The sequence below is a fragment of the Eptatretus burgeri genome, chromosome 1 (genome assembly GCF_056783735.1).
Source record: "Eptatretus burgeri isolate ZD-2024b chromosome 1, Ebu_testis_v1, whole genome shotgun sequence".
Taxonomy (NCBI): Eukaryota; Metazoa; Chordata; class Myxini; order Myxiniformes; family Myxinidae; genus Eptatretus; species Eptatretus burgeri.
Window position 1 is genome coordinate 107,020,527 of NC_140961.1, and position 12,454 is coordinate 107,032,980.

The following is a 12,454-nucleotide window of genomic DNA, read 5'->3' on the forward strand; positions in this document are numbered from 1 at the left end:
GAGCACGTGGGGGCCTCGTGCGTTGCACAGCACGGACCTCGTGCTCACTGCTGGGTGAACCCGGCACGGTCCCCGAAACAACTACAGCCGCTACCCGGCTTCCTTTCCTCACATGTCGCCGTCGTCGCCATTCGACCCACGCACACCTGCGTGTTACGACGCTCACACTCCATTCCATTACATTCACCCCGGGAGACGCGGCTGCATGTTCACACATGCCCACCGACATCTCCCTTACACACAGCGACCTTGCACACGCTGTCCCTCTCACACTCACGGTCTCCCTTGCACTCGGCCGTTCACTCACGCATGCCACCTCCCTCGCACATATGGCTCCACTCACTCGCGGCCTTCCACTCACTCGTGCCATTTCCCTCACACAAACCATACCACTCACACACGCGGGGGCACTCACCCGCGGTGCCTCACTCATACACCGTGCCTCACTCACACACGCAGGGGCACTCAACCGCGGTGTTTCATCCACACACACGGCCTCTTCCACTTGCGGTGCCCCTTTTACACACGGCGTGCTGGGAAGCACGTACTCCGGCACAATCGCCACCACACCACTCACACACGGGGTCGCTTCCACACACGGGGACGCACTCACACCTTGCACCACACACACAGGGACAACCACACTGGGGATTCGTGTCCCCACAAGGGTCTCCGGGGCTTCTATACCCCCCAAGCTCTCCGTGCACCTGTCCACAGCACTCCTCCTCTCAACCTCGCAAAGCACGACCGAACTCACCTGGTCGTGACTCGCCTCAAGGGGGCATACTCCCTCCCCTCGTTCCTGGAGGAGGCTATCCAGCTGCTCGCACTGGGTCTCTACCCAGTCCCCGAGCTCACCCCCATTATCCTCCACTACCTCCGTGTGTGTGTGCGTCACTTACCCTGTCTTCATCGTGCAGTCTTCCCTCTGTTGTTCCCATCTCCCGTGTCTCTGCCAACTCAGTCACCTCTTCACCCTTTACCTCCCTTGTCTCAACTATCATTTCCGTCTCTTCCCTTGTTATCTCCCTCGTGCACGTCTCCGTCACCCCAATTAGTTTGTCCCTCTCGGTTACCGTCACTTTTTCTGTCACGACCCTCGCCCAACACGCCCCCCGAATTATTTTGTCACCCGCCTCCACCGCGGGCCCGACAGCCGTTGTACCCCCTTCCAGCTCGTTCGCTCCTACACGTGGAGTCGCCATTTTTAGCTCCCTGGTCACTGCCTTCATGCCCGCCTGCAGGCTTCGGCCCATGTTCTGCGTCTCACCCCGCAGCTTTTTCGTTTCTTCCTTCATTTGCTTGTTCATTCCGTTCATTTGCTTGTTCATGTCTTTCATTTCGTTTTTCATTTCATTTGTGTTTGTATCCATCTTTTCGTTCATGCTTTTTATTTCATCCATTTTTTGTGTATTCGCATCCATCCTCGCTGTCATTGCCGCCAGCATGGCGCATAGCTGGGCCATGTCGGGTGCGCTTGGGTGAGCCGTTTCGGCAAGGATCGGGGGGTTTTGGTGGAGAGGGGGAGGGGAGGTGTCATACACCGCACCTATTTCGGGCTCTGGGTTCAGTTGGGCGAGTTCGTTTTCCTGTACAACCAACATTTCCTGCACGGGGATTTCGTCCTGAGCCATGGATTCTACACATTCTACATCCATTTCTAATATCCCCGGCTCCCGCTCGCCTTGAGACGCCATCTTATTTCTCGCAAAGGGTTAATTTAGCTCGCTCGTAATTTGGAGGGAATCGGGGGTCGCTCCTCTCACCCCTGGACCGATTCCCGTGAATTTAGCTGGAGACAGGAGAGCCCGTTCTCCCGTTCTCCGATACCAGTGCCGCGAGGAGGGCGATGAGTTTGTATCGCACGACCTTACACCAGTGTTGCGGATTCGCGCCCGCCGGCGTGCGAACGGCCACGTAACTCGAATCGCGGCACGTCGCCCACCGGACGGACAATCCCGTCGTGACCCTCTCGGACTAACGCCGGGAACTAGTCACGGGTGGACCTTTCGGCCTCACCACGATCGTGCCAATCGGCCCCCACGTGGGATGGGGTTGCTCGCCAAATTCGACCTACCTAAGTACCCACACGGAGGGTAGACCGGGTGATCGCACCTCGCCGCAGGTCGACTTCGGACACGGGCCACTTTAAGCGACCCGTTCCGTACTATCGGGATAACCGAGCGGTGTTATCATCGGCCTCGACGGTTCGATTAATTATCGGGCGTTTTAGCCCACGACCAACCCTTTACGTGAAGTAAGATGGAGATTCAATAGAGGAAAAGACGAAGCGAAACGGGAAAACAGTTCAACATAAAGCACATTTATTTCGCGATGAACGGAAAGCACACATATACAATTACACCAAAAGCAAATGTAAAAGAAGCAGAAACACAATATTACACAAAAAGCAAATATAAAAGAGAAACACAATGCAGATCTATTACCGACTACGCGAGCACACGGCAACACTTATGCAGTTTTACTTCACAGACGGCGCCAACAACACATATACCCAAAGCAAAAGAAAAGGACCACCCTCAAGGATGAGGCGGGCCTGGGGCCGAGACCGCGTCGGGCCTACCCGTCTGGTGATGAGCCGCGAAATGGCGCTGGCGCCCCGACTCCGCGGGCCTCGCTGGGACTGCCTGGTATGGGGTGGGGACGGGGCCCCCTTCTCGCACTATCTCAGCGCGGGGGGAAACAGGAGGGGGTTGTTGATGCTCGGGGGATGGAGGATATCTCCCTGTCTCGGGTCCCGCGACGAGCGTCTCCACCATGACCTCGGTCGCGCCACCGGCCTCTCCCTCCGCAGCTCCCCGACTCCGACACGAGCACTACCACTTCTTCCCAGCTCCACCGACAACTCCCCTTGACTGACGAACGCGGTCGTTTATATCCCCCGTGGCCTCGCTCCTTCACCTTCGACCCTTTACCTCCGACCCTTCATCTCTAACTGGCTCCCCATTGGACCGAGGAAAAGTGGGCGTGAATGCTTTTTGATCCATGAATTTGCATATAGCGACCACACTCCAACGTACCTGGAGGCGGGGCCAAATCACCCCACGCTCACCGATAGGACGGAACAGAAGTGGGCGTGAGTCGTTTTTGATCCGTTTTCTTCGGAAAGGCCGGCGCTTTTGCACCCCTGCTCGGTGTGCGCCCTGCACGAGTCCAGTATCGGTGCCCACAAGCGGCGTGGGAATGACGGTGATGCGATGGTTGCGAGGGCGAGTTGTGACGGTAAAGGTCGTGGCTGTTGTTGTGAAGCGGCGTTGCGGTTGGTGGTTGTTGTGTGATGGCTGTTGAGACGTGGTTGGTGGTGGTAGTAATGGCGGCTGGTCCAAAATAAAGATAGTAAAAGAAAAACGGCTATCTAAAAGGGTCGCAGCCCGCATGAATGACATTTATTCCCTCTAAACAACGGGTTTGGGCCTAACTACACATATACTTACAGAGATATCTCACCTAAGGGACCTGAATGGTGGTTTGCGAATTTCGTCAACCACAACAATAATATATATATATATATATATATGTATATATATATATATATATATATATATATATATATATATATATATACATTGTGCTGAACATATATGTATATATATATATATATATATATATATATATATATATATATATATATATATATATGTATATATATATATATATATGTATATATATATATATATATATATATATATATATATATATATATATATACATTGTGCTGAACATATATGTATATATATATATATATATATATATATATATATATATATATATATATATATATATATATATATATATATATATATATATATATATATATATATATATATATATATATATATATATATATATATATATATATATATATATATATATATATATATATATATATATATATATATATGTATATATATATATATATATATATATATATATGTATATATATATATATATATATGTATATATATGTATATATATATATATATGTATATATATATATATATATATATATGTATATATATATATGTATATATATATATATATATATATATATATATATATATATATATATATATATATATATATATATATATATATATATATATATATATATATATATATATATATATATATATATATATATATATATATATATATATATATATATATATATATATATATATATATATAGCTGCTGAACCACATGACCGATGCCATCAATAATTTTCTGTCGCCCAATTTATGCCAAGATGACCCTCAAAAATTTTCATTCTGATCAGATGTAGCGTTTTGCGTATGCAATTATGATGTCATAATGAAGACAGCGATAATATCTTACAAACATAGGGGCAATACCCCTGAGCGCCCTTCAGGGAGCACTGGATAAGATAATCAGGGAACCACTGGGAGGCATGGATGACCCATGAAATATATAACGGAGAAGAAACTAAATACCTCTGCCGTGAACAAACTTTGGTGCATCACCAGTGATAAAAGTTGTGGTCAAGTTTCATCAGAATTGTGTGTTTAGTTTCTGAAAAGAAAGCAAATACCTCTTTGGGGGGCAACCCCCCTTACATCTCCTTAGACCCGATTTTTCTAATCTCATGAACAAAGTTTGGTACATCATTGATGATGAAGGTTGTAGTCAAATTTCATTGGAATTGTATGTGTCGTTTCTGAGAAGAAGTAAATACCTCTTTATGAGAAGCAACACCACCCCCCCCCCACCCCGTAAACTCCCTCAGACCACGATTTTTTTTAATGCTGTGAACAGACTTTGGTGTGTCATAGGTGTTGAAGGTTGTAGTCAAGTTTCATCAGAATTGCATGTGTAGTTTCTGAGAAGAAAGCAATTACCTATTTTGAGGAGCAACCCCCGTAGACCCCCTCCGGGACCAATTTTTTTATGCCATGAATAAACTTTGGTACATACATGGTGCTGAACATTGTGGTGAAGTTTCATCAAAGTCATATCTGTAGTTTCAAAGAAGAAATTGCAAGTATTTGTGGACGGGCTGACGGACAGACGACATGCCATCCCATAAGCTCCCCGGAACTACATTCCAGGTGAGCTAAAAATCATCCTTATTCCCCATGAGGAGTACTTGTTAGGTGCCAAGTTTAAATTTTTTCCTTGATGCGGTTTCGGAGATACAGAAGTCCAATGTTTCCTTTTTACCAACATGGTTGCCACACCACATGACCTACAATGTCATAATTATCATTAAAACATTATACATGAGTAGTCGCTCCTCTGGGGAAAATTTCACGTCAATCTACCGTACGGTTGCAGAGAAAAACCATACTCACGTTCTGTGTGGACAAAGAAACAAACAAAGACAGACAGACAAAGACATCCAGACAAAGGGACCCAAATGCAATACCCTCTCCTCTGCCGAGGGTAACAAAGGCCAAACGACAAACTATATGTAGAGAAATGTCAAGAAAACCATAAAATAAACAAACAATCCTTAGAGCTCTACTTGGACACTGTTCCAAATAGTAAGGCAACATGACTTCAAAAGGCCTGTCAAGCTCACGTTTGGTGGCTTGCGGGTTTCCTAGTCACGTTGCACACGCGATACTTTCTTTTCATCTGGCCACAATGTGTTATCTCAACCTTCAGGCCTGGGAGGGAAGAAAAACATCAATATTCAACATGTTACATTCACCAACTAGCAGTCAATTTCTCTGCCGAAAATGACATCGTGGATGAAAAATTCACAACACATTACCAATACCATTGTTTTGCTGTTGTATGTCTGCCAATAGAAACCTCCCATTTCCTCTCACACAAGAGATAATCTCGTTTGAAGTTGTGGGGCATGGCCAACTAGGTCAAAAAATTGATGTTTGACAAATATTTACTCGTGTATAAAAATTCCATTGGATCAAGTTCGAAATAGCCTGATGTAAGTTAAAAAGGAAGTGAGAACATTGCATAAAAGCATCGAGGAACTCTTTTGTCTTTCACATGATGAGAGTGTTGCAACTATTGTTGGTACATTAAAAACCATTATACGTAATGTCTACTTACACCACAGCAATTATTAGAATTTTTTTATTTCAAATCTTAGGATTTCAACGTTCATCACAGCACTGCTCGTTCGGCCCTGCTTCGGGCAACTGCGTGGCCCGCAAGTGGTTTACAGCGAGTCAACTGGGGGCCATTTTCCAAATTTGAGTAAAACAGTTCGTACTATAAACATAAATAGCTTGCAACAGTCACTGCTCATCAACTACAGCAAGATAAAAGCAGAAAGCCAATAATGTACTGACAAAAATGGCATATACTGCTTTTAAATTTAATCTTAACATAGATTTATTATTATTATCATTATTATTATTATTATCATTATTATTAACAGCTGAGTTTAATTCATCTTCTTATTCCTCTTCTTCATCTTCCTTTTTTGTATGTGACTTGGCAAATAACAAAGCATAATACAAATCCAGGTTTTACAACTAAATAATGGCATCAGTTGTGGCTGCGTGGATTGCTCCAATACCCTTGCCCAATTTTCACAATTCGCAGTGGTTTACTATATGTTCCATGGTATTGTCAGAGTTCCTTCCACTCATTCTTATCAAACTCTTGTCACACTCGGGACTCAGGTAACATGTTGGGCTTTCCTTGATCTTCCATTTGTGCAGTTAGCGAGCCATCTGAGCATGAAATGCGTGAAGCCAGTTCAATGTGAACCGTTTTCATGCTAGATCTATCCAGAAGGCTCTACTGTCAGTTCAGGAATCAAGTGTTTATTTTGGTTTTTAGGATTTTCCTAGCACAGTCGCCATTGCTATTGGATGTCAATTCCCAGGTCACTGAGGCTTGCGTGATTTGTGCGGGTTTTTTTGTTTAGTTTTGCAAGTCTTCCTTGATGTGGACATTAAGAATGGCATGGGTATGGTGATATTTTGGAGTGCCTATTTTTGAAGGATATCAGGTGGAGGAATAATTGAGAGCACAGCCAGACAAGATGTGGGTGTCGTTTTAATGTTTCAGTAATTGTTTGCAGTGCGGAACTTAGGTGTTTGTTTTGGCTGCTATCTGCCCCCACAGAGGGAGGAGCAGTACTCTGCAGTCAAAAGACATGTCGGCCAGGGGAGCTGTTATGTGCAGAGGGTATGTGCATTTTCCCTCCATTCTGCTGAATGTAGGTTTGGCGATCTCACAAGTTTAATAATAATGAAGCCTTTTGTTATCCTGAGTGGGAGACGTCACAATGACAGCGGCAAAAGTGGTCTGTGACGAAAATGTGCACGGACAAAGAGCGAATGGCAAGTGCACAAAAAATAAAGGTCAAAATTTGTTAATGTCTTTGTTTACGCAGTGACGGTGGAACTTTGCTTAGGGTATTTTATAAAGTAAGTAAGTGAACGTTCATAAACGAGGCATTAGTTCGTAAAAAAAAAAAAAAAAAAAGTCACAATATCTTTTAAAACATCTTTCAAGGTTTCGTGTATGCACGATAATTAATGTCGGATTATAATTCTTACGTAACCCGTTCCCTCCATCCTCCCCCTCAGAGCTGTGTTCAGCATTTCCTTCTTAGAATCATAACGATTATAACAAAACGATATCCTTTGATAAAGAAAAATTAAACATCATTCCATTCTTTATGTGAAAACCGATCACTGGAGGTCACGTAAATGGCAGGTGCAGGCGTGTTTGTTTAATCATTCATTTCCTGGAGTTTTGTTCCAAATTAAAATATCCAGTTCATTTATTTTAACACAATGTCGGACGACCCTCACTATTTTGAATTCAGATGCACAATTTGTAATTGAAGGCCACAAACATCAAAGGCACCTGGATTTCTTTCAGTTCACATCACTGCATTAAGTTAAAAATAAGAAAAGAAAAAAAAGACATTAAATACAACTTCCTTCACCACTACATGCCAACTTTGAATCATTCAATCATCTTCATGAGTATGATTTTAAACTGCAGAAACAAAACAATCCCTGTTGCTCCAATGAAGCAAAGAAAACTAGATGTCTGTGGTCACAAAGCAATCGCCAAGCGTGAACCTCCCCTGGCTTACCCCTTGCCATTTGCCCACGACTTACCCTTGGCCCACGATCCAATGATGGCATATTTTGTTCGGAGCACTACATGACCTTGACCTTTAACATTTAGAGATAGTGTGTAAATTTCAAAAAAAATGTCCCCATCTGCAATCTATCCAAAACCCTCAATATCATGAAAATCGGAAGAAAATTATTCAAGTTATGATCAAAAAGGTGGGAGGGAGGGTTTTGGTCAAGAACACCAATCAAGGAGATTAACCTCATCAAGGACACACAAATCAAGGAAAAACATATGTCAAAGATACTTTTTAAATATCAAGGGCACGACTTCAGTGTAGGTACACTATTTTGATGCAAGAACATCTTGGAAGGCTAAGCGGCCTTTGAGATTCTTCATTGGCAATATTGAGCGATGAAAAACGCATTTATTTTTTCAGTCCACTATTTGACCACCTTTAACCCAGAGGGTATGATGTAAATCAAGCGTAAATGTGCTTGCTCTAATATATGCTATCTGGGGAGGGAAATTTCATTATGATCAGACAAACCTCAGTCGAGTTATGGTGAAAAATGTTAACATGTCTATAATTGGGGACAAGACAATAAAATAGGTCAAGATCCAAGAAATTACATGAACCAGGCATACTTTTTATTCTGATGATTGATGCAAAATTAAATCCTTAAGTCTTCGTACAGTGGCAGAAAAAAGGGAGAAAAACCTAAATGGTGGTTCAGGACTCCTCAGGGTGTAAGACCTTGACCTTTAACCTGAAGGTTAAAGGTTTATCCTGCAGATGCATTGAGGGAAATAACTGTCTGAGGACCCAGATGATTGTATGCCATCATTGGATCGGATTCTGAAATCCGTAACACTCTTTTTGAAACACCGTGTGTGTGTGTGTGTGTATATATATATACTGTATATATATACTGTATATATATATATATATATATATATATATATATATATATATATATATATATATATATATATATATATATATATATATATATATATATATATATATATATATATACACATACATATATTTTTTTACTTTTTTTAAACATATATATATATATATATATATTTACATACTATACATCTAAATGTACATATACCTACATACATAAACATACATATATATATGGTGTGTTCAAAAAGTATCCAACCTTAATTTTTTGTGCGTAAACAAATGAAGCAAGAGAAGCGTGGTTTGGTGCACGTATGTAGGCGATCCTAATCCGTATGCGTGAATATTTTCCCACCTGCAGAAGCTGTCAGTCGCCGACAGACCGCCGATGAGTGAGGAAGTGTAAGTGAGCGCCGTCGGATTTTCGTTTTTGACAAAATGACGGAAAAACTTGAACAACGATACCTCATCAAATTTTGTGTAAAGCTTGGCGATTCCCAAGTGGAAACGATCCGCAAGATTCAACAGGCCTTCGGGAACGAAGCAATGGGCACCACACAGATAAAAGAGTGGTACAACCGCTTCAAAGATGGTCGCACATCAGTGGAAAGTGAAGCACATTCTTGTAGGCCCTCAACATCCCGAAATGAGATCGTCATTGACCAAGTGAGGACCCTGATGATGCAGGATCGTCGAATCACGATCAGAGAACTTGCAGATGAGGTGGGCGTCAGCATTGGATCCGTTCATTCCATTGTGACTGAGGATTTGGGCTTAAGGAGAATCTCAGCGAAGTTAGTGCCAAAGCTGTTAACGATCGAGCAGAAGCAACTCCGTTTGGAGATCGCACAGGACATGCTGGAGACTGTGAACAGTGATCCCAACTTCTTCAACACAGTGATCACTGGCGATGAAACCACAGTGATCCATCATTTTGTCAAAAACGAAAATCCGACGGCGCTCACTTACACTTCCTCACTCATCGGCGGTCTGTCGGCGACTGACAGCTTCTGCAGGCAGGAAAATATTCACGCATTACGAATTAGGATCTCCTACATACATGCACCAAACCACGCCTCCCTAGCTTCATTTGTTTTCGCACGAAAAATTAAGGTTGGATACTTTTTGAACACACCTCGTGTATATATATGTATATATATATATATATATATATATATATATATATATATATATATATATATACACACATACATAAATACAACAGGTAAAAGTTTTAGAACACCCCAATTTTTCCAGTTGTTACTGAAATTTAAACACTTTACTGTTTCAATCTAGCATAGAACAAATAAACAATTGTAGATAAAAAGAGAAATCATGGAATCGTTTTGTTGAACAAAATTTAATCTAAAGTTTTGACTCATCAAAGTAGCCACCTTTTGCAGATATAACAGCCGAACATATTCATGGCATTCTTTCTCCAATGGAAATCAAATATTGTTCGGAAAGTTCTTCCCAACACTGTTGCAGAAGTTCCCACAAATATGTTGCACTTGTAGGTTGCTTTGCTTTCACGCTTCTGTCCAGTTCATCCCAAACCAGCTCGATGGTGTTCAAGTCTGGAGACTGTGCTGGCCATTCCATGATTTGAAGCTGACTGTTTTGTTGTTTTCTTCCAAACTAGTTCTGACATAGCCTGGAGGCATGTTTTGGGTCATTATCTTGCTGTACGATGAACCCCTGACCAACTAGGCCATGACCAGAGGTTATTGCATGGCACTGCAAAATGCTGTGGTAGCCCTTTTGGTTCAGGGTGCGAGTCACTCTGTGCAAGTCGCCGACTCTGGATCCAGCAGAAGAGCCCCAGATCATAACGCTTCCTCCTCCATGTTTGATAGTTGGTCTCACACACTGAGGACCCATCCTTTCACCTACTCGACGGCATACAAAAACCTTGCGTGATGAACCGAAGATTTCAAATTTTGATTCATCAGTCCATAAGACCTTCTTCCAGTTTTCAGTAGTCCACTGGCGGTGCCAAATGGCCCAGGAAAGCCTCTTTTTCCCATTTTGCCATCTTAGCAATGGCTTTCTTATTGCCAAACAACCTGTCAAACCTGCAGCTCGAAGTCTTCTCTTCGCAGTTGAAACTGAGACTTCCTTACTTCGACCAGTGTTGAGCTGTGCTTGAAGCTGCTGTCCTGTGAGCCGCCTATCATGCAAGCTGTTGACTCTAAGAAACTTGTCTTCTGATTGTGTTGTGGCTTTGGGTTTGCCAGACCTCTTCCAGTCAGAGTTTCCTCCAGTTTCCAAGTGCATTTTGATAGAGTCGGAAACTGAACTCACTGACACCTTCGCTTCTTTGCAATTTCTTCAAAGGAAAGACCTACACTTTTAAGGATTATAAATACTACTTCCTGCTTCAGAGGGTGGAGCAACACAGTCTGTTCCAACACTGCTTTTGTTCATACAAAGGGTTTGTAACTAATCAACAAAAGTTAGGACACCTGTATGAATTGTTTGCATCAACTTTCAAGGCTGAATTTACTTCCATTGCTGCAGAACAACTGCAGTTGCGAACCCATTACTTGTTCCCTGAAAAGGGCCTTTTTTAACAACTCCTAAATTTACATTATTTTTCAGCTTTTGGTAAACTAAACGTTTTTTTCAATCTCTGGCAGTTTACCGCTTAGTTGGTTTACCGTACCATTTCAGGTTATTCACTGGACTTGAACTGCTTACATTTCAGTAAAAACTGAAAAAATGGGGGTGTTCTTAAACTTTTGACCAGTCGTGTATATTTACATATACCATAGACAGGGTGGCCTGAAAGTCACTTTACCCCTTCCCAGTGAAGCATTGTTCTTGAACTCTTTTAATAAACAGGTTTTATTGTACAGTACTTACAAAAATTAATTTGTCATTGTATCGGTATGTGCTCCATCATTCTTCTGAGTCAGTGTTTCCGCATACTATAGCAACGAGGGGGCGAGGTCAGAGGGGAAGGGAAGGAGGGAAGTGCGAGAAATTTATCAGGGGTAAATTAACTTTCGGGCTACCATATATATATATATATATATATATATATATATATATATATATATATATATATATATATATATATATATATATATATATATATATATAGGTGAGTGTGACGGGGAGGTTGTGGGTTATGATGGATCCTCCTTGCGTCAGCGTGTCCACGGGTAGGAGACATCTTTGCACCATTGTTCGAAGTTCTTCGCGGCTAATTTTTTATGGGGCTTTTTCAACAATGAGCTATGGCTTGTTTTTACGATTTAGGTCTATTCATAACGGGTTGGACAAATGCACAATGAACTAATAATGTGCATAGAGCGCTTCGATAACTTATAGATACGATATACCAACGAATAATTATCGTGTAGCCGGCGTTCACAAACTATGCCCAACGATAGCCTAACTTATCCATATCGTGCGGCAGTTTATCTTTGCCGGTGACGTGGGGTTTGCTATCCATAGGCTGCCACTCAATGATTTAAATG

General features: G+C 42.1%; 1 protein-coding gene across 5 annotated transcripts in view; it reads right to left on the reverse strand.

Annotated features, from left to right (window-relative positions):
* LOC147035136 (protein argonaute-2) overlaps window positions 1-12,454 on the reverse strand; it is a 147,883-nt gene that overhangs the window by 98,516 nt on the left and 36,913 nt on the right. For all 5 annotated transcript variants that reach the window (XR_015061463.1, XM_085894154.1, XM_085894138.1 and 2 more), the window contains one exon: window positions 5,562-5,649. Coding sequence is in view for 4 of the 5 variants with exons in the window: in XM_085894154.1 (XP_085750280.1) it covers window positions 5,562-5,649 (88 nt within the window). In the remaining variant the exon portion in view is untranslated. The remainder of the gene's footprint in view (window positions 1-5,561; window positions 5,650-12,454) is intronic.